General features: G+C 34.5%; 1 protein-coding gene across 5 annotated transcripts in view; it reads right to left on the bottom strand.

Moving 5' to 3' along the window:
* SYT14 (synaptotagmin 14) overlaps positions 1-24,486 on the bottom strand; it is a 224,562-nt gene that overhangs the window by 130,509 nt on the left and 69,567 nt on the right. For 4 of the 5 annotated variants that reach the window (XM_001108818.5, XM_002801931.4, XM_077937123.1 and 1 more), the window contains one exon: positions 18,777-18,992. In XM_001108818.5, the coding sequence (XP_001108818.2) occupies positions 18,777-18,992 (216 nt within the window). Of the gene's footprint in view, positions 1-18,776; positions 18,993-22,016; positions 23,933-24,486 lie in introns of those variants that run through there. The other variant, XM_015117578.3, reaches the window with a different exon arrangement.

The raw sequence follows: 24,486 nt of genomic DNA, 5'->3' as shown, positions 1-24,486 counted from the left end.
TCCTCTCTAGCATCTGTTGTTTGCTGACTTCTCAATGATCACCATTCTAACTGGCATGAGATAGTATCTCATTGTGGTTTTGATTTGCATTTCTCTAATAACCAATGATGATGAGCTTTTTTTCATATGTTTCTTGGCCACATAAATGTCTTCTTTTGAGAAGTGTCTGTTCATATCCTTCACCCAGTTTTTGATGAAGTTGTTTTCTTCTTGCAAATTTAAGCTCTTTGTAGGTTCTGGATATTAGCCCTTTGTCAGATGGACAGATTGCAAAAATTTTCTCCCATCCTGTAGGGTGCCTGTTCACTCTGATGACAGTTTCTTTTGCTGTGTAGAAGCTCTTTAGTTTAATTAGATCCCATTTGTCAATTTTGGCTTTTGTTGCCATTGCTTTTGGTGTTTTCGTCATGAAATCTTTGCCCATGCCTATGTCCTGAATGGTATTTCCTAGGTTTTCTTCTAGGGTTTTTATGGTTTTAGGTCTTACATTTAAGTCTTTAATCCATCTTGATTGGGGCTGAGGCAGGAGATTCTGCACTACAGCTATTTTGGCAGTGAGCCTAAGGGCAGGCATCTTTTACAGCTATTGGCTACATTGCAGGCTAGACAGCAGTGTCTCATCAATCTCAATGTCCCAAGAGTCTGGGAGAAGTGAAAAATTCATTGAAGGAATTATAAAACACAGTTGAAAGCTTTAAAAACAGACTAGATCAAGGAGAAGAAAGAATCTCAGAGCTTGAAGACAGGTCTTTTGAATTAATCCAGTCAGACAAAAATAAATAAAAAGAATTTAAAACATGAACAAAGCCTCTGAGAAGTATCAAGTTATGTAAAACACCAGAACCTAGGAGTCATAGGCATTCCTGAGGGAGAAGAAAAAGTAAAAAGTTTGGAAAACCTATTTGAGGATATAATTGAGGAAAACTTCACTAGAGATTCAGACATCCAGATACAACAGACTTGGAGAACTCTAGAAAACACACTGCAAGGACTTCACCAAGACAAACAGTCATCAGACTAAAGTCAACATGAAGGAAAAATTCCTAGTGTCAGGAGGAAAATAGCATCTAAACACCTATAAAATCCCAACAGACTAAAAGCAGACTTCCCAGCAGAAACTGTACAAGCAAGGAGACAGTGGGGTCCCATTTTCAGACTTAAAAACAAAACCTGTCAACCATGAATTTGTTATCATACTAGTATAAGCTTCATAAATGAAAAAGAATAGTCTTTCCCAAACAGGAAAGTGCTAAGGGAATTCATCACCACTAGACCAGTCCTACAAGAAATACTCTAGGGAATTCTAAATATGGAAATGAAAGATTGATAATCACCATCATAAAAACACACAAAAGTATAAAACTCATAGATCTTACAAAACAATTACACAAATGAGACTGCAAAACAACTAGGTAACCGTAAACATTATGACAAGATGAAATCCTACATATCAGTATTAATCTTGACCATAAATGCCTTAAACACTCCACTTAAAAGATAAACATTGGTACAACAGATTTGTAAAAAACATGACACAACCAGATGCTACTTACAAGAAACCCACCTAACTGGAAAGGACACCAAGGCTGAAGGTGAAGGAGTGGAAAAAGATACTCCATTCAAACGGAAGCCAAAAGTAAGTAGGAATAGCTACATTTATATCAGATAAAACAGATTTTAAAATCAACAACAATAAAAGAAGACAAAGAAAGGCATTATATAATGATAAAGTGATCAATTCAACAAGATGTAACAATCTGAAATTTATATGCACCCAGATTCATAAAACAAATATGACTAGATCTAGGAAGAGAGAGACAGCAATACAATAATAGTGGGGGACTGCAACATCCCACTGACAGCATGAGACAGATCAAGAGAGAAAATCAACAAAGAAAAACACTGAACTTAAATTAGACTTTAGACTAAATGGACCTAACAGAAATTTACAGAATATTCTACCCAACAACCACAGAATATACATTCTTCTCATCAGTGCATGGAATATTCTCCAACACAGACCACATAGTAGGCCACAAAACAAGTCTCAATAAATTTTTTAAAAAATAAAAATCATATAAAATATCTTCCTGGATCAGAATGGAATAAAACTAGAAATCGATTCCAGGAAGAAAGCTCAAAACTATACAAATACATGGAAATTAAACAAACTGCTCCTGAATGATCTTTGAATCAATGACAAAATTAAAACAGAAATTTAAAATATTTCTGAAATGAATGAAAATGAAGACACAACATACCAAAACCTCTGAGATACAGCAAAAGCAATGCTAAGAGGGAGTCTATAGTACTATGTGCCTTTATTAATAACAACAATAACAATTTTTAAAAGCCAGAAAAATAACAAATCACCAACCTAATGTTGCACTTTAAGGAATGAGAAAACCAAACCCAAAATTACTGGAGGAAAAGAAATAACAAAGGTCAGAGCAGAACTAAACAAAATGGAGACCAAAAAATTACAAAGGATCAACCAAATGAAAGGTGGTTCTTTGAAAAGATAAACAAAATTGATAGGCTGCTACCAAGACAAACAAATAAAAGAGGAAAGAAGATTCAAATATGCACAATCAGAAATTTTAAACAGGAGACATTACAAGTGACAACACAGAAATACAAAGGATTATCAGAGACTACATGAACATCTCTACACTTAAATACTAGAAAACCTAGAGGAAATGGATATATTCTTAGAAACATACAATCAACCAAGATTGAACCAGGAAGAAACAGAAATTCTGAACAGACCAATAATGAGTAGTGAGACTGAACAAATAATAACAAATCTTCCAACAACAACAAAAAAGCCCAGAACCAGAAAAATTCACAGCCAAATGTTATGAGACATACAAAGAACTGATACCGATCCTACTGAAACTGTTTCAAAAAAAATCAAGAAAAAAGGAATTCTCCCCAACTCATTCTACAAAGCCAATATCACCCTTACACCAAAGCCAGCCAAAGACATAACCAAAATAGAAAACTGCGGATCCATATCCCTAATGACCATAGATGCAAAAATCCTCAACAAATTACTAGCAAACTGAACCCAGCAGTACATCACAAATATGATACACCATGATCAAGTGGGATTTATTCCAGGGATACAAGGATGGTTCAACATATGCAAATAAATAAATGAGATTCACCACATAAACAGAATTAAAAACAAAAACTATATTATCATCTCAACAGATGCCGAAAAAGCATTTGATAAAATTCAGCATCTCTTCATGATAAAATCTCTCAACAAACCAGATATAGAAGGAACATATCTCAAAATAATAAAAGCCATAAGCGACACACTCACAGCCAGCATCATACTGAATGGGCAAAAGAAAGCATTCCCCCTTAAGAACTGGAACAAGACAAGGATGCTCACTTTTTCCACTCTTATTCCTAGTACTAGGAAGTCCTAGGCAGAGCAATCATGCAAGAGAAAGAAAGGTCATCCAAACTGGAAAATATAAGTCAAATTATCTCCGTTTGCTGATGATATAATCTTATGCCTAAAATAATCATCTCTCTAAAGACACCTCCTAAAGACTCCTCCAAAAGACTTCAAGGTTTGATAAATTCAGTAAAGTTTCAGGATACAAAATCAATGTGCAGGAATCAGCAGCATTTCTATACACCAACAATAAGCTGAGATCCAAATCAGGACAGCAATTCCATTTATAATAAGCTACAAAAATAAAAAAAATAAAATACCTAGGACTACATTCAACCAAGAAGGTGAAAGATTTCTACAAGGAAAACTACCAAACGCTGACAAAAGAAACTGTCAATGATACCAACAAATGGAGAGACAACTCATGCTCAGGGATCGGAAGAATTGATACTACTAAAATGACTATACTACACAAAGTGATCTATAGATTCAATGGAATCCCTATCAAAATATCAATATTATTTTTCACAGAATTAGAAAAAACAACCCCCAAATTCAGACAGAACCAACAAAGAGCCCAAATAGCCAAAATAATCTTAAGCAAAAAGAACAAAGCTGGAACCACTACATGACCTGACTTCAAATTATACTATAAGGCTGTAATAACCAAAACAGCATGGTATTGGTATAAAAATAGACTTACAGATGAATGGAACAGAATAGAGAACCCAGAAATAACTGATCTTTAACAAAGTCAACCAAAACATACACCGGGGAAATGACATGTTATTCCATAAATGGTGCTAGGAAAATTGGATTTCCATTCCTCTACTATATGCAGAAAAATGACACTGGACCCCTATCTCTCACCACATACAAAAATTATCTCAAGATGGATTAAATACTTAAATACAAGTCTGGAAACTTTAAAAGCCCTAGAAGAAAATCTAAGAAAAACTCCTCTGGGCATTGGCCTAGACAAAGAATTCATGACTAAGACATCAAAAGCAAAAACAACAAAAACAAAAATAGACAAACGGGACTATATAAACTAAAAGGCATCTGCACAGCAAAAAACAATCAACACAGTCAACAGACAACTTGAAAAATGGGAGAAAATATTTCCAAACTATGCCTCTGATAGAGGAGTAATAATATCCAGAATCTATGAGGAATGCAAACAACTCAACCAAAATCCCCCAAATAACCCTATGAAAAAGTGGGCAAAGGAAATGAACAGACATTTTGCAAAAGAAGGCATACAATTTTGCAAATGGTCAACAAGCATATGACACCAGTCAGAACGGCTGTTACTAAGAAGTCAAAAAATAACATGTTGGCGAGGATGTGGAGAAAAGGGTATGCTTATATACTGTTGCTGAGAATGTAAATTAGTACAGCCTCTAAGGAAAACGGTATGGAGATTTCTGAAAGAATTAAAAGTAGATCTACCATTCGATCCAGCAATCCCAATACTGGGGTATGTACCTAAAGGAAAAGAAATCATTATATCAGAAAAGATACCTGCACTTACATGTTTATCACAGCACTATTCACAGTAGCAAAATATGGAATCAACCTAAGTGTTCAACAGAGGACTGAATAAAGAAAATGTGGTTTACACATACCATGGAATACTACTCAGTCATAAAAAATTGAAATCATGTCTTTTGCAGCAACACGGATGGAACTGGAGGTCATTATCTTAAGTAAAATAACTCGGAAGCATAAAGTCATATACTGCATGATCCCACTTACAAGTGGAAGCTAGGTAATATTTACACGTGGACATAGAGAGTGGAATAATAGAAACTGAAGATTCAGAAAAGTGAGAGGGAAAGTGGGTGGGTGAGGGATGAGAATTACCTAATGAGTACAATGTACCCTATTTGGGTAATGGTTACACTAAAAGCCCAGGCTTCACCACTATGCAATATATCTATGCAACAACACTGTACTTATACCCCTTACATCTACTTAAAAAAAAAAAGAAAAATATATATATAAAAATTTTAACTTCTGATTTTTCTATAATGAACATGTATTACTTACACAATAAAAATAAAACAGCAATAAAGATTTACTTGGGTGTAACAGTTATACAAAAAAAATTTTCTCATATTATGTTATCTAAGTTATTTCAGTGGAGGAGTTTGGTGCATTAGCTCTGAGGGCAGACACAGCGTATTTAAATTTTGGCCCTGCCGTATACTTGCTATTAACCTTAGACCTAAGTTCCTTAACCTCATTGTGTTTCAGTTTCTTCATCTTCAAAATATGGACACTAATAAAACTTGTCCCTTATGGTTATTTTGAAGATTAAATGAGTTAACTTATGTAAAATGTTTACAGTATTATTTACCACATAATCATTAATAAAGTATAGCTATTGTTATTTGCAGAACTTTTTATTAATGTACTAAAAATACAGATTTTCCAGACTTCCAAAATATTGTAATCCATCATCTTTAAAAAGCTGTTCACTATGAAATTATAAAAAAATTTAAGGGTATATTCATTCTTTGAGAAATAAGTAAAAATGTTTAAGGGTATAAATATTTTCCTTATAAAGTGTTATGCTTTATTAAATTTATACTTAATTAAAGAAGCATTTTCAAAGTTACCAATGACCAAAATCCCATGATATGTTTTTCAGTTACCTACTAAAATCAAGGCACAACGACTAAAAGATTGGTTAAATTATAAAAAGCCAAATGCTTTTTTCATAACTATCTGAATAGTAAATAACTGCCTTACTAAGATTCAAAATCCATTTAAATGATCTTACTTTTGATGGATGGAATTTCAGCAACTCAGACTTAAATATAATCTGATCTTCTAGGAAAATCTTTACCCTTATGAGTACACATCAAGCAAAATGAAAGAGATATTCTAAGGCATCAAAACACCTCTTATATTCTCAAGGTAATTTTTGACTCGCACATCAAAGATTTCAATGTAATTTATTTTCTCAAAGGTAGGAAATCTCAAAAAGAGAGCTCCACATTAAGATTGCTTAGATGAAAGATTTTTCAGAATTATGCATTAAAATAAACAGAATCTCAATTCTATTTCACCCAAAACTAATGATATTCAGTTGATATTTACCTCTTTAAAATGGCTCTGTAATTATTTAACATGAATGAAGCCAGAGAAACACATTACCATAAAGTATAATGTATATATTTATATCTTTAGCTCAACTCTCACAGTCTACCCCTATGGTCCAATAAAAGTTTGCATTCAGTCAGGTCTCTTTTCTTTAGGCTTTTCAAAACTCAAACCCTGATTAATATCTGCCTCAAGAGAGGACAGACGGGACATGTTCTTCTGACATTATCATCTGAACATTTCAATGTATGTTTTCACTATTATAACTGACTTCTACTTTTTTTGTCTCCCCTAATTCTTATTCTAGTTTGTACTATAGCAGTAACTGGAAAGAAAGGATATTTAAATGATCCTGTCCCATATTAAAACTCAGTTTTAAGACAAAAAAAAAAAAAAATTGAACATGCAATAATTTGGGGAGTACTATGAACAAATTTAGAGAGTACATAAATAAATAGTGCAAATGTATAGGTAAGCTTCTACCACTAACAATTAGTAGAATGGAAAACATGGAAGAGTAAACTAGGAGAACAGTATAGCTAAATTAATCAGCTTCTAATTATTGTCTTCATAGTAAGTATTTAAATAAAAAACCAACAGAATTGATATATTCTTCTCTTACCGTATTTATTTGTAACTATTAATATTTACACTCTACTTCCCATGATGGGGTTTTTTTACTGGGTACTACAGTCAGAGTCACTCATACAAAAAATGAAAGAAGCGGGTATGAGGAGTTAATATCATAAACAAACAAGTATGATTTCACATGGTTTAATACTCTAACTGAAGCTAGGTTTTCCTCTGCTCCCCCTTTTTACTTCCATTTTTAGAAAGGAAATAAACAATAACTTGGAAACTTCTAGTGGTAAAGAATCTTTCTACTGGTAAGAGAGGAAAACATGATTTGAGAAGAAGAGATACTTGGTGTGGGACAAACCTGATGAAGTGCTTAGGGCAACCTAAAGGTAAAAGATGGTGATAAAAAGGTAATACAAAAGACAAAAGCAGGAAGAACTGGTAGAAAACACTGCTTACTTAATTATTTCAGAAGCAACTGGTATGCTATTGAAATTCAGCTGCATTGATACCATTCTGTTTTGTCGGTACTATACAAAAATATCTGAGTTAGAGGTAAATGACGGCAGTGTACTTAATCTTTCTTAATCTAGCATCTTCAGCTGATTCCAATGACATCCTTCTCTGGAAAATAAAAAAAAAAAAAAAAAGACCATAGGAAGAAGAGAAAAAAGGAAGATACTTAACTCTGCCATGACATTTAAATGCTCCACCAGGTATTACTTTCCTGTTCTACTTCCGGGCATAGTCATTCTCTGCTAGTTGTCCCTTATTTGTCCTGAAAATGCTAAAGTGCACAGTAGTCCACAGCAAAGAGGGAAAGAATAAATTTCTCTCCTTCTTGTTACCTTCTTTTAGAAAAAATGCCTAAACAACAATAGGTGGGCATTACGGGATTTATTAAAACAGGTTTTTGAGGTCTTACAATGGCCTCCTTGCTCTTTTCAAAACTCAGGCATGAATCAGGTAAAAGCTATAACAGGAAAACAACCTGAGAAACAGATAGCAATCTCCACCACCACTGGCCACACTGATATTAAAGGATAACAAAGGAATATTATAAACAACATCTATGCCTACAAATTTGATGACCTAAGTGAAATAAACCAATTCCTCAAAACACACAGTATTCCAAAACTCACACAAGAAGAAACAGACAACCAGAATAGGTATATACCTATTTAAAAATTGAATCAATTATTAATAACTTTCCAAAGTAGAAATTTTGGATTCAGTGGTAAATTCTACCAAGCATTTATGGGAGAAATTATACCAATTCTGTACACTCTCTTTCAGAAGACAGAAGTAGAGTGAATATTTCCTAACTCATCCTACAAGGCCAGCATCACCCTAATACCAAAGCTATTACAAGAAAAGAAAACTACAGACCAGTATCTCCATGAAGAAAGATTCAAAAATCCCAAACAAATCATTAGCAAATCAAGTCCAATAATGAATAAAAACCACAACCAACTGAGTTTTATTCCAGGTACGCCAGGCTGGTTCAACATTTGAAAATGAAAGAATGTAATCCATCCATCACATATGGCTGAAGAAGAAAAACCATACGATACTATCAACAGATACAGATAGCAAGCTATATTTAAAACTGCCCCATCCTGGGCAACATGGAGAAACCCCCATCTCTACCAAAAAAAAAAAAAAAAAAAAGACAGGCATGGTGGTGCATGCCTATAGTCCTGGTTACTCAGGAGACCGAGGTGGAAGACTGCTTGAGCCCAGGAGGTCAAGGCTGCAGTGAGCCATCATTGTGCCACTGCACTCCAGCCTGGGCAAATGATTGAGAACCTGTCTTGACAAAATAAAACAAAACAAACAAAACACTGCCTTCCCATACTAATTAGTTTTATTACTGAGCCAGTTCACCATGTCTGGTTCCTAAACCTTTCTCAAGAAACTGTTCTTATAAGTGATCTTCTCTCACACTCTCATCCCTGTCCAACAGCGACGCACAGACATGCATGAATCCCAACAACAAAGAAAGTTGACATACTTTCCTAAAACACTCCTGACTTCATCATACTCAATGATAAAAGACAGAAACCTTACCCTCTAAGATCAAGAAAAAGTCAGGCATGCCTACTTTCACCACTTCAACTCAACATAGTACTGAAAGTCCTAGCCAGAGCAATTAGGCAAGAAAAAGAAATAAAAGGCATCCAAAGTGAAAAGGAAAAAAAATTATCTCTGCTCACAGATTATATGATCTTCTATGCAGAAAATCCTAAAGATTCCACCTTAGAAAAAACTGCTAGAACTAATAAACAAATCAGACCAGGTACAGTGGTTCACACCTGTAATCCCAGCACTTTGGGCAGCTGAGGCAGGCGGATCACTTGAGGTCAGTAGTTAAAGATCAGCCTGGCCAACATGGTGAAACTCCATCACTAGTGAAAATACAAAGATTAGCTGGGCATGGGCATGGTGGCAGGAAACTGTAATCCCAGCTACTTGGGAGGCTGAGGAAGGAAAATCACTTGAACTCAGGAAGCAGAGGTTGCAGTGAGCCAAGATCACACCACTGCACTCCAGCTTGGGCAACAGAGCGAGACTCCACTAAAAACAAACAAACAAACAAACAAAAAACTAATAAACAAATCCAGCAAAGCAGCAGGATACAAAATCAACATTTAAAAAATCAGCTGCACCTATACACTAATAATGAACAATCTGAAAAGGAAATTTCTAAGAAAACAATTCCATTTGCGATTACATCAAAAAGAATAAAATACTTAGGAATAAACTTAACTAAGGAGGTGAAAGGCTTGTACAATGAAAACTAAAACATTTCCAAAAGAAAGTAAAGACATAAATAAATAAATGAGAAGACACACTATGTTAATGCTTAGAAAACTTAATATTAAGATGTCAATAATACCCAAAGTGATTTACAGATTTAACGCCACCTCCATAAAATTCCAATAACATTTCTTGCAGAAATAGAAAAACATCCTGAAATTCATATGGAATCCAATGAGATCCCAATTCTGAAAAAGAGAAACATAGCTGAAGGACTCAAACTTCTTGATTTCAAAATGTACTATAAAGCTACAGTAATCAAAACACTGTTGTACTGGCCAAAGACAAACATATAGGCCAATGGAATGAAACAGAAAGTCCTGAAATAAAACCTTGCATATACGGTCAAATGATTTTTGATAGGGGACCAACACCATGCAATGTAGAAGAGACTTTTCAACAAATGTTCTGGGAAAACTGGATACCCAAATGTAAAAGAATAAAACTGAACCCTTGCCTAATATCATATTTTAAAATTAACTCAAAATGGATCACATCATAACTATGACTTAAAACTACAAAACTCTTAGAAGAAAACGTAGGGAAAAAGCTTTACAACATTGGATTTGGCAGATTTCTTGGACATGACACCAAAGGCACAGACAACAACAAAAAATACACAAAGTGGATTTCATGAAAATTAAAACATTTTGTCTATCAAAAGATACTATCAACAGAGTAAAAAATGCCAGTCCAGAATGGGAAAAAATATTTGCAAACTGTGTGTCTGATAAGATATTAATATCCAAAATATATAGAGAATTCCTAAAACTCAACAACCAACCAACAAACAACGTGAATCCAAAATGGACAAAAGATTTGGACATTTCTCAAAAAAAAAAAAGATATACAAACAGCCAATAAGCACATGAAAAGATGTTCAGTATCACTAATAATTAAGGAGATGTAAATCAAAACTACAGTAAGATATCACCTCATACCTATTAGAATGGCTATTACTTTGAAAAAACAGACAATAATAAGTGTTGGTTAGGAGGTGGAGGAACTGGAACCTTTGTATGCTACTGGAGGAAATGTAAAATAGTATAGTCACTGTGGAAAATAGTATGGCAGTTCCTAAAAATATTAAAAATGGAATTACCATCGATCCACCAATTTCATTTCTGGGTCCATACTCAAAAGAACTGAAAGAAGAGTTTCAAAGAGATATTTGTACACCCATGTGCATAGCAGCATTATTCACAACAGCTAAAACACAGAAGCAATACAAGTGTTCACCAATGGATAAATGGTTAAGCAAAATATGGCACATGCACAAAACAGAGTGTTATTCAGCTTTAAAATGGAAGAATATTCTGATACATGCTGTAACACATATGAAACTGAGGACATTATGCTAAATGAAATAAGTTGGTCACAAAAAGACAAATAGGATATGATTCCATTTATATGAAGTACTTAGAGTAGTTAAAACCACAGAGGCAAAAAGTAGAATGGTGACTGCCAGGGTTGGGGGAAGGGGGAATGGAAAGTTGTTTAATGGGTATGGAGTTCAGCTTTGCAAGATGAAGAGTTCTAGAGATGGATAGTGGTGATGGTGCACAACAACTGGACTGAAAACTATTGAGCTGTACACTTAAAAATGGTTGAGATGGTAAATTTTATGTTATGTGTATTTTACCACTATTTTAAAATTGAAGAGAAAAAAGGAATAAACTTCTGATACATGCTGCAACGTGGATGAATCTTGATGACATCATGCTAACTGAAATAAGCGAGACAAAAAAAGGACAAATAGAGTATGATTCTACTTATATGAGCTACCCAGAGTAGTCACATTCAGAAGAGACAGAAAGTAGAATATTGGTTATTCGAGGCTGGGATGAGAGAATAAAAGACTTATTTTTTAATGGGTATAGAGTTTCCATTTAAGATGATGAAAAAATCCTAGAGATGGAATAGTGATGATGGTTCTTCAACAATGTGAATATACTTAATGACATTGAACCGTACATTTAAACATTATTAAAATGATAAGTTTTGTGCTATATATATTTTATCACAATAAGGAATAAAAAGAGAAAAATAAATACTGTAGATGTAAAAAATAAAATAAAATTCTACACTATTGGGAGGAATTAATCCCATCACATAAAAAGATATCCAAAACACCAAAGTTGCAGTAAAATAAGAGTCAAGATTATTTCCTCTTCAAATTGGCCATATTTTTAAAATATACACATGATAAAGAATTCCTTAGAGGAGAGATGTTCATACACAAAAATCTGAAATTAAGAAAAAAGTTTACCAAAAATCTAAATAAACATGTATGGTTGACCCTTGAACAACAGGAGTTTGAACTGTGTGAGTGTAGTTATAAATAGATTTTCATCCATCTCTGGCACCTGAGACAGCAAGACCAACCCCTCCTCTTCCTCCAGAGCCCACTCAACATGAAGATAAGAATGAAGACCTTTTTGATAATCCATGTCTACTTAATGAACAGTAAATATATTTTCTTTTCCTTATTTATTTTTTTTTTTGGAACAGGGTCTCACTCTGTTGCCTCGGCTGGAGTGTAGTGGCATGATCATAGTTCACTGCAACCTCAAACTCCTGGGCTTAAGTGGTCCTCCTGACTTGGCCTCCTGAGAAATTAAGGTTACAGGCATGGGCCACCAGGCTTGGCTAGTTTTTAAAAATTTTTTTGTAGAGACATTATAGGCATGAGCCACTGCGCCCAAGTCCCCTTATAATTTTCTTAATAACATTTTCTTTTTTCTAGCCTACTTTACTGTAATAATACAGTATATAATACAGATAAAATTTAAAATATGCATTAATTGACTGTTAATATTATCAATAAAGGCTTCCAGTCAACAGTTGGCTATCAGTAGTTAAGTTTTTGGTGAATCAAAAGTTATGGGGATCAGTGCCTCTAACTCCTAGGTTATTCAAAAGTCAAATGTAATATACCTAACTTTAACTATTCAAAGTCACTACACTATTTTTATATCAAAGAATTCTGGAAAATACAGAGAGAATTTTTAGTACTTTTCCACTTTGCAAAGAAATTATGAAAATTAATAAAAAAATTTTAATATAACAGTTAAAATGGACTTAAAGGAAATATAAACAATCTATTACTCTTAAATATTAAATTACTATAAGAGTAAAATATAAATAAAAGGAATAAATGAATATATTTTGGTAGTCCTAATTTTAAGGTAACATCAAAATTAATAGAATGAAGCTTGTGGTATAGCTATAACAGAAAGAGAATGACAAGTAGGGCTGTGTGTGTGTATGTGTGTGTGTAAGCTATACACCCTAAGACATAAGTGATGCTGAAAATTATTTTTCCATGGTGTTTTATATTAACTTGCCCCACAATAAATAATGTAAATTTAATAATACAGCTTTCCATAAGATATATCTATGTAATCTCTATGGGAAACTAATAATAAAAAGCTATCAATAACAGAAGACATTCTAGTAATTTTACACTGAACTTGATCTTCATATAGAATCATCTTGAATAAGCTTCTATCTAATATAAAAATAGAAAGTATTAATTAGCGTGAATGAAATTTCAGAGGTTGGTCTAGCTCATCAATTAAACAAGATACCCACAAACCATATTTTGACACTGACCTTTTTAAAACTAGAGTGGTTTATCAGAAAATGCCCTTAATTTTAAGCCCAACACAGTAAAAATAAATTAAAATTGGGAACAAAAGGATTTGATAAATTATTTTGATGTTTCTTTATTCTAGAAAAATTTCTTACAGATACCATCCTTTTTGTAGTTCCAAAAAAAAAAAAAAAAAAAGAAGATTAATATGGCCACCTAGAGGAGAAAACATGATCAACAAATATGCCATTACATTTTCTTACTTTTTCTAGAATATGTGTATTTCAGATTCATAACATATAACCTGCTCTAAAGGACCAACTGAAGGGGTTCATCTTGTATGAAATAGACTTAGGGGAAATATTAAAGTAGCAGTGATGACCTAATGAAAGCCAAATAACATTAATTTTGCTGTCGACTTGACAAGTATAGTTTTTATCTTGCTGTGTGACTTTGGGTTAAAAAAATAATCAAAGTCACTTCAATTCTGTAGAATCTTACCTACCACCATACATGGCAATGAAAATTAAATATGACAGCATAACAGAAACAGAGTGAGGCACATGGTAGGAACTCAATAAATGGCAGTCCTCGCTACCTGGTAAAATTTCTCTTGCACTGGTGTCTCCTAATACCTCTTCAGGTCCTCTCTAATCTTCTCTACTCCTGCAGATTTGTTTTCAAAATTGGCTGTTCCAAAGTTTCTCAACTGGAATTACTTAGGCTGTTGAGAAATAGACTAAAGGTTCCTTATTAGCATTAATGAGGTAAATATTATGCCATGTAAAAAAATGTATATTTTTAAATATTTTTCCTTCTACCTTGTGATTCCCTTTAGTTAACTCACATTAGTCAAGTTTAACCTTTATAAACTTGTGTGATGGTCACATGCAGACTACAGGATCACAGCAATAAGAAATGTAACTTACTCTATTCATCTCTTTATTTGTGTGTCATTTATTTTCTACTCACACAAGAAAATGAATGAAGTCCTACCAAGAGAACTGTACCCAGCAGTTCTCTTAGGTGGGTGATCAGCCACAAAGTAGCAGTTTCTGCAGAGGCAGCTTTGCCAAGGGGCAACCACCAGGTGGAGACGCAAATCCCCTTCTTTCCCAAACATATAACAGAGGGGAGTATCAGTGGGCGAGAGAAAGAAAGTGAACAGTTGGGTTACAAACAAAACCCCTCAACCACCTCTCTGACTCTCAGAGTTGATAAGGAGAGAATAGATGGTAAGAAAGCCTAGGCAGCAAATGTATACTTCCTTACCACTTATCCTCTCCTTAACAACACTCAATCTGACTTCCTTATTACTCTCCTAAAACTCTAATTGAAAATGATTGATCAACTTCTACTGGACAAACGGGTTTATCTGAATTATCACCCTCCCCAACCACGCTGCCTTCCTTCTTCTTCTAAAACTTTTCTTCCAAGGCTGATAAAATATAACATTTTCCTGAATCTCCTCTTTATCTCTTTTACTGTTTCTTTGTGTCTTTTCATGACACCCCTAATTCTCCTGTCAAAGGAAATGATTCTCTGATCTTTTCTCTCCACGCATTCTCCTTCATCAATTTAATTCATGCCCATAGCTTCTATTCTCTAAGCATATATGATCTGAAAACTTCTCCCTCAAATGCATTCATGATTACAAGCTTGATAGCCATTTCCAACTGCTTAAATATCCTGCCTCATCACTATGTAAAATCACTTATTATATCTCTTATCCACTGCACCCTTCCAACCAAACACAGGTCCCTCTCTGGATTTCATATTTACATTAATGACGTCATCATTCTCCTCACCATACATGATGGAAATTAGTCATCTCTGATGTTTCCTTTCTTTTTCCAAATGTTCCAAACACATTCAGATCCTAAATCCAGTAAATTCTACCTCAATAATCGCTCTCCTATCTTACTTTATTTCTATTGCCACTACTGTAATTCAAACTTCTATCATTTTCCACATATACTACCCTATAGATCTCTTTAATCGGTATCTTTTCTGACAGTCCGCTTGCTGCTAAATTAATCTTTCTGAAGCACAACCCTGATTATGATTCCTTAGTAAAAAACTCTTCAGCAAATTCTCACTGGCAAACAAATTAAACCCTATCTTCCTAGTCAGGGGGCACTCCAGGCCTTCAACCTCATCTCTCTTTTCAATTTTAACTCCTATTCCCTCAGATGTATGTGTATAGATGCAGCTATGCTGGAGTCAAGTGGATTTCTCTCCATCCCTGAAATATTCTCTACATTGTATCACACTCTCCTGCTTAAAAACTACTGAGCAAGGCATTCCCCTTCTTCGAACAAAGATCCCAAGTTAGAGGCGCTGAAATATACTTTCTTTTGGATTCATGATTGCATGAAAGCCCTATTCCATGCTTGTTGAAATAATTCTCACTCAAGTCCAGCTCACCTAGACCCCCATTAGACTTCCTGAGATTCCTATCTCCCAAAATCGAAATCACCTCCTACTCTGTGTATCTTTTATTATTTTTACTTTTTAAAGTTTTGTCAGCTGGGTGCAGTGGCTCATGCCTGCAATCCCAGCACTTTGGGAGGTCGAGGTGGGCAGATCAGAAGGTCAGGAGTTCGAGACCAGCCAGGTAAAGCCCCATGTCCATTAAAAGTACAAAAATTAGCTGGGCATGGTGGCACGTGCCTGTAATCCCAGCTAGTCGGGAGGCTGAGGAAGCAGAATCTCTTGAACCCAGGAGGCAGAGGTTACAGTGAGCCAAGATCATGCCACTGCACTCCAGCCTGGGCAACAGAGTGAGACTCCATCTCAAAACAGTTTTTCTTTTTTTTCCCTCTTCTATATTTCTACTGCACTTTGTTCATGTGACTAACAGACCTCTCATCATATTATATTACATATACACTCACTGATTTTCCTCCTCCAGTCAGTAGGCTTTTTTCTTTTTTTTTTTTTGAGACAGAGTCTTGCTCTGTCGCCCAGGCTGGGGTGCAGTGACGCGATCTCGGCTCACTGCAAGATCCACCTCCCGGGTTCATGCCATTCTCCTGCCTCAGCTTCCTGAGTAGCTGGGACTACAGCCACTGGCCACCACACCCAGCTGATTTTTGTTTAGTAAAAAATGATTTTTTTTACTAAGCTGATTTTTTCTATTTTTTTAGTAGTGACGGGGTTTCACCGTGTTAGCCAGGATGGTCTCGATCTCCTGACCTCATGATCCGCCCGCCTCAGCCTCCCAAAGTGCTGGGATTACAGGCGTGAGCTACCGTGCCCAGCCGTCAGTAGGCTTTTGAGAGAAACAAGCTTATGATCTTCATATCCACAGTATCTAGCAGTGTATGACTGCTAAAAAGTGTTCACAAAAGCTTTTCATGTTTACAAAATAAATAAATCTAATCTCGGAATGCCTAAAATTAAGTGTTTCATCAAATAATTTAGGGTAGGAATGTGTAAAAAAGTACAGGATAGCTCCTAAATATATGGGTAAACTAAAATGAGAAAGTGATTCTGGGACACTTGGACCACTTGCAGAGGTTAGGGCAAGAATAGTAAAAGCACCTAGGTTGTATCTCTCTCCTCACTGCTCTTTCCATAGTCTATAAAGTCAGGCTAGACTAACAGAACTACCAAGACATGCTCAAGACAGCAGAGGGGTGTTGGGGTGAGAGGAAAGAGAAATGAATAGAAAATAAATCCTAAATGTACACCTGCAAAAAGGGAATGCACACTCAGGGCTTGCTCATGACCATCACTGTTTTCACTACCATTATAATTAGCTACATTTACTTATCACTTACTTATGAGCTATCAGACACTATGCTAAAAACTGTACCACATCTATCATTTAATTTTCATGGCAACCCTACCAGTTCAGTATTACTCATATTTTACAGACAATGAAAGAAATCTAAAAACAATGAACTATATTGCCAAAGGTCTCACAGCTAATATGTTAAGAGATATGGCCAGAACGTTAATAAGGACCAGATCTCAAAACACATTCTCTTCCTGCTCTACTATTCTTGTACCAGAGGTGTACATAACTTGGGGACTGGTTTTACTGCTTTACATTATTTAATTAACTTAGTAAGCACATGTCTTCTTTTCCCTAGTACTAAACTGTATTTTTGAGGGTAGAGTACATGTCAAATATTTTTTATCTTTTCCCTTGAATCTCATAATGACCATATAGCAATCATTCAGTATTTGATTAATTTATTATTATATCTGTGTACTAACAGACATAAGAATTGAGGTGCACTAATCTTTAGTTGGCATGAAGCCAAATACAGTAATAGACGATTTATCCCCTTTGACAACTGTACATGTTGGGATAAGACTCAAAGTCATTAATAGTAATAGGCCCTAAAACATTAAGTCACAGCTACAAAATCAAGGATCGCTTGTGTTTATGTATACTGATAAAAATGATATCTAGGATATGTTATTCTTCCCTTCATATCTGGGTATAAAGATAATAATCATGATGAGCACCCATACAGTCTATTAAGCAAGTGAATAACTTATTTAAATGTGGAAATAAATATGCTTTAATTAATGGCAAAACCTGTCTTACTTATGTCACAGAAAGATGTAAAAACATGTATAAATGGACTGACATCTTCTATACAGGTTGAGTTTTAAAGTCAATTTCAGTACATAACACAAAATCAATTAGAGACAAATAATCCTTCAAATTACTGAAATCCTTGAAAATCCCTTAAATTGCCTTTAAAGCATGGTATAATATAGTACCAGCTCTCAATAAATTCATCTCAGACAGTTTTCCCTCCTGCACAAAACAGATTACCATTTCTTCCGCTGTGTGCCATGTGCAACATTTGGCTGGTGTTTAGGAGCCATATTGAATGAAACAGCATACATTTACACACTGGAATCATATTCAACACCGTGAGAGACTTAAACTCTATCAGTTCCTATAACAGGTATAGAGAACTGATTCCATCTGAGAGAACAGCAGATTCACATCTTCCATATCATGCTTGCTAAGCATATGTTCACTGTGAACTGAGAGCTACAATTATCACATCACGTAAATTATTTGGTTTTTGCTTTGGGGTGTTTTGGTATTGGTTTTGATTTTTGGCCTGAGGCCAAAGATATGAATTTGAATAAATTACATTTCCAGAAATGTGACTCTACCGTGTGAGCTCTCTTGTTTATTCTGCAACCACAGATTCCTAGAATTTCAGGCACAAGTAATCGAATACTATAGTGTGTCATGTAAAAAAATAAAACAGCCCATCTTACCTTCATCTATTGATGCTTCACTACTGTATCCATCATACTCTGCGGATAAAGGACTGTATTTCTGCCTTGTTTCCCAAGCATAGTTCTTTTGTCTAGAATCTGCCAGTGGTAGTCTGGAATTGTGTGTTCTGGATAAGGCCTCATGATATTTACCCAGTGCTTCATCTTCACTTTCAGAGGACGAACCATGCTCATCTTTGTCCATGTAGGAATTATCTATTTGGAATGACATGAAGAATAAACCGTAATTGAAAAAACATTTCCCTCCCCTCAACTGGCCCTGCTGGGCCTGTGAAATGAAAATTTTTATGCAATCAAATATGGAAAATTTGCTGAAGTTATACATATAAACACACACATATATACACAAATATATATATATACACACACATATATATACACAAATATATATATACACACACACACATATATACACATATATAACCTGAATTTTCAGATTTAAAGAAATAACAATTTTTTCACATAAGAAGCCCAAGCTTTGGAAAAAGATCAGCTTGTATATTCTATTATATAAATAATGTTTGTTAGTCACAGAGATTTTTCAACCATGTTATATATAAAGGAAATTATAATACTTACCATTTTACATTTTTTGAAGTATAAGTAACACATAAGTGAAGTTCTAAGTATTGCCAGTACTATGGATCTGATTCAAGTAATTCACATTAAAAGACACATTTCTGGTTCTCGTTTTGGTTGAAATTTTCAAAACTGATAATACTCAGTGCTAGCAGTAAAATACAGCAATGGACAGGTATACACTATTGGTGAAATTATAACTGATACTACTTTCCTAGACAGCAATTTGGCAAAATATATCAGACTTTTAAATCTGCATACTCTGATCCATTTCCAGGAATTTATCAATTCTATTTCTAAGAATTCAGCCTAAGAAATTAATTAACAGATGAGTAAAGATAGATTTTTGAAACAATTCACTGCATTGTATTTAATGGCAAAAGAGATAATCTAAATGTCCAACAGTGGGCTTTATTTAAATAAATATGATACATCTATTCAATGATATACTATGCAGTCATTAAAAATGAGGATGTGAACTTAAAAGAACTCTCAGGGAAAGAATAACTACAATATCATGTTATGAGAAAAAAGGAGGTTAAAAAGTAGAAGTTATAATTACATTCCCATTTGAAAAATATATATACACACACGTGGCATGTACACACACATAATGCAGTCTAGGTATGCACAGACAAAACTATCTGTAAGGATATACACCAAACTGTTAACACTTACTGCTTGTGAAAGGCAGAATTTCTAAGAAAATTTTACCTAAATATACCTAAATTTCAAAAAAAACTTTCAGGAAGTCTAAATTTTTTATTGTTCTAAAAAGCACTAGTTATTACCAGTTTTTTGAAAAGGTAACCACTTTGAAACTGCACAATGGTGCAACTTTCTTAGAATTATTAAACAATTCTAGAAAGATGAAGAGACTACAGTAGTTAAAATTCATTAGTTCAACAGGGTTATTTTTCTCTTTATAGTCAGTTAAGATAATCTGTAGTAAAGAAATCGAGGCTGAAATTTGAGTGGGAGTTACAGAATAAGTAATTTTTAAATACAGGACAGAAACTAAATGCTTAGAGTTAGAAAAAGGTTATATGTCATCTAGTCTAGTCCTAGTTTTTAAATCAGTAAAATAAAGCCATAAATGGGTAATGCTATCACCAATGTCACATATTGTGACAGTGCTTGCCCAATACATAGCCAATAGTCACATGTGGCTATTTAAACTAATTAAAATTAAACAGAAATTAAAACCCAGTTCCCCATGCTATTAGCCACGTTTGAAGTGCTCAACAGCCACATGCAGCTAGTGGTTATTGTATGGAACAATGCAGAGATGTAAGACTTTTTCATTGTTGCAGAAAATACTATTAGACAACAATGAGATGGCCGAGCCATAAGACCTCCGACTCCCAGTGCAGAGCTGTTAGCATTTTGTTGGATACCACGGTGGGGATCTTAAAGCAGCAAAAGGTTTTGAGTCTCTTGAGGAGGGTAATTAGTCTGTGGCCAAACTTCACCTATTAAAAAACATTACCTAACGTAACCTGCATTAGAAATAGAGAAGAAAACCCTTCCTTTTTCTTTTCTTTTGTTTGTTTGTTTTTTTGAGAAGTCTCACCCTGTTGCCAGTCTGGAGTATAGTGGCGTGATCTCGGCTCACTGCAACCTCCGCCTCCTGGGTTCAAGGAATTCTCCTGTCTCAGCCTCCTGAGTAGCTAGGATTACAAGCACCCACCACCATGCCCAGCTAATTTTTGTATTTTTAGTAGAGACGGGGTTTCACCATGTTGGCCAGGATGGTCTCGATCTCCTGACCTCGTGATCCGCCTGCCTCGGCCTCCCAAAGTGCTGGGATTACAAGCGTGAGCCACCGTGCCCGGCCTTCCTCCTTTTTCTATACCTTATAAACCCTGTGTCAGAATCTGGAACATAGGTACCAGTAATATTACCGTTCAGCTAAATGAAGGGTTAACCTATGGATCAAAAAGCTTTTGAAAATCATTTGGGAACATGCGTAAGTTTAGTACTGACTATATTGTGGAATATGTTAGAAATATTTGGTTTCTTTAGGTACTAGCATGCTTCTTAATGAAAACAAATTTAAAAAGTTAAAAACCCTACATGCTACTTGTAATGAATTTATTATGAGTGTCCATTCTACCATTATTTTCTGAATAAAATAATATGTAAACTATTTTACATTATTTTTTAATTTTTGCTACTTTAAGCAGTAAGTCTATCAGAACTAAACTGGGCCTACCAAAGATCACTAAATCTGACAATCAAAAAATTGCTAGAATGGACGGGCACAGTGGCTCATACCTGTAATCCTAGCACTTTGGGAGGCCAAGGCGGGCGGATCACGAGGACATTAAGAAGAGTTTTCAGTTCTGCTACGATTACATACATAATAGGGACATTAAGAAAAACTAGGGCTGCTGAAAAGTTGGCCAAATAATGCAGGGACCAGGGGCAATACTTAGCGGCACAAATAACATGAATGCTCTCAAAGTCATTTTAGAAAAAATACTGAATGGCTTTAAAAATGTTTCCCAGTAAAAGGATTCAAGAAAGTCTTAAATGTAGACACATGAATAGGAAAGCTGAGAAATTTGGATGATGTTTTACTAATTTAAAAAATCAAGAGAAAATTTAATCATTCACACCAACATTAGGAGACCTCACCTTTTTCTGGTATTAACTTAGAATATTTTTCATCTTTACTCTTTGCTGTTCCTTTCTTGGCAGAAATCGCCTCAGTTTTCTTCGGTTTTACGTCTTCTTTCACTTTACAGTATTTCTTTGAATTTATTTGTTCTTCAATTTTCCCAGATAACTTATCTTTAGAATTAGTTGGTGGTGCTGGATGTATGTCTTCTTTTATAATGGATTTCTGTGTCATATGTCTATTGCTTGTCAAAATACCTTTTAAAGAACATTCATTTCCTGAACATTCATTCCCTTTAGATGTTTTACTTTTAACACATTTTTCAGCTTTCTTTAAACGATCTGAATGCCCTAAATTGGGAAGATGTTTATATTTATTGAAATGCCCCATATTCTCTTGATCTCTTCCCAAATATACATGTTGAGATTTAGTATATTCTTCCTTTTCACGATTATCTGTACCAACGTATTTCTTTTGCTCATACAATTTGTTTATTCCATCGGCATTCTTCTGATTTCCTTTCATTTCTTGATATCTTACCTCCTTTAAATCATTCTTACCATTATTGGAAACTCCTAGTCCAATTGTTTTACATCTGTTGGTACTTTCAAGTTCTTGACAAATAGATCCAGCCCTTGTATTCTGTTTGATAACTGATATCCCACCATTATTCATGCAGCCTTTCAAAGAAGAATCACCAGTATTACCAGTATCTTGATATCCTGATAGAGTCTGTTGCCTATCATTAACATGTTTAGATACTCTTTCTTCATATATACCTTGATCTTGCTTTTGTGAAACTGAAGTTTTGCAAGTATTTATTTGCTTTGCTCTATGCTCTAAATTGGCTTGTGTTTTCTGACAATTAGTGTTTTTGGAGACTTCTGTTAACCCGGCATTTTTTTGGTTAGAAGTGTCTACAGCTTCTTCTGCTACAGAGCTTTCCTCTTCTGGGCGAAAGCCACTTATCATACTTGTTACCTGCTCAGCAACTGAGTCAGTTAAAGCATAGCTGACCTCCCCAACAGCAGTGGTCAAATCCTCTACAGCACTACTGATTGTGTCTACCAGAGAGGACACTGAAGGCAGATTCTGTTGGAAATTTCTGAAAAATGCCATTTTCTAATTCCTTGTTCCTAAAAGGTGCAGTAACAGAATTTTCTCTTCTCAAAATATCAACCACTTTGGAACTTGAATTTAACATTTACTTAAATGTTGCTATTCGTCAGCTCAATATTAGCAATTCACATTGTAGCTTTCAATCTTTCTGTAAATACATTATGCATTGAAAGAAATATGCTGAAGTAAAGATTCTTCCGAAAAACAAAAATCAAACCACTTGGTTTAAATGTTATGACATTTTTTCTCACTCCACAGCTATTGTAACAGCAGCAAGACAATATTTTTCCCTCAAATACTATTGGTTTTTATTCTATACCTGAAAGAAGAAGTATAAAAAGGATTTTTATTATGTACTTTTAGTTTGCTTATTAATAGTCTATGTAAGGGAACTACCCTATCTTACTAATAAACTACCCAGTATCATTTCAAATTAAGAAAAATATTAGAGGGAAATATCTAAACAATTTTGCCTAGTGGTAAGATTAGGGGAGAGGAGGTGTGGACATTTGCTGAGTGGCTACTATATGCAAGGCATTGTAATTGACACATTTTATCCCACTTGATCTTACAGTAATTCTAGGAGGTAAATATTATTATTCCTATTTAATAAGTGAAAGAAAAACAAGGCTCAGAAAAATAAAGTTCCCTGAGACATTTTCAAGGGATCCTCAAGGTCAAGACTAGTTTTACAATAACAGCAAGGGGGTACTTAACTTTTTCATTCTCATTGGCTCACAAGTGAACACGAGTTATCCAGAGGCTACATGCCAGATTGAATGTAGAGGCAGAAATGAGAATCCAGCTGTCTTCCATTATGCTAGTCATTAAAAAGATTTGCAAAAAGTGTAACAAAATCACTCTTCTCACCATTTTTCCCCATTTTCTTTTTGTTTTGGAAGATAGTTTTTTTTAATTTAAAGATGTTATTTATATTAATGTGTAATAGTCTTGTTTTTTTAAAAAATAAATATTTTAAATTTTCTCAGTTTTAACTCTAATATGGTACATATCAATAGATAAAATCCACATAAACAAAAAGCTCTTTGGGAGTACTTAATAAAATTTGTACAAAGTTGTCATTAAACAAAGGAAAAGCCAGAAACACTGAACCAGTGAATTACCAAAGGCCGGTAAAGAGATACTTTTAGCCAGTTCTTTCTGCACAAATGATCAAAAAGCAGGACTGGAGTGGATTATAAGAAGCATTGAACTTAACCAAATTAAAACTGTATAAAATACTATTTATAGTTTCTTAATGCAAAAGTCACAACATATAATTTAATAACTTACAGATTCTTGTAAGTAACAGGGCTATCACCTTTTAAGTTATCAGATGTAACAGAAAAGCATATCTCCAACACTTAT

The sequence above is a fragment of the Macaca mulatta genome, chromosome 1 (assembly GCF_049350105.2).
Source record: "Macaca mulatta isolate MMU2019108-1 chromosome 1, T2T-MMU8v2.0, whole genome shotgun sequence".
NCBI classification, from domain to species: domain Eukaryota; kingdom Metazoa; phylum Chordata; class Mammalia; order Primates; family Cercopithecidae; genus Macaca; species Macaca mulatta.
Note: the sequence above shows the minus strand (reverse complement) of the source record. Positions and strands in the feature narration are given on the sequence as shown.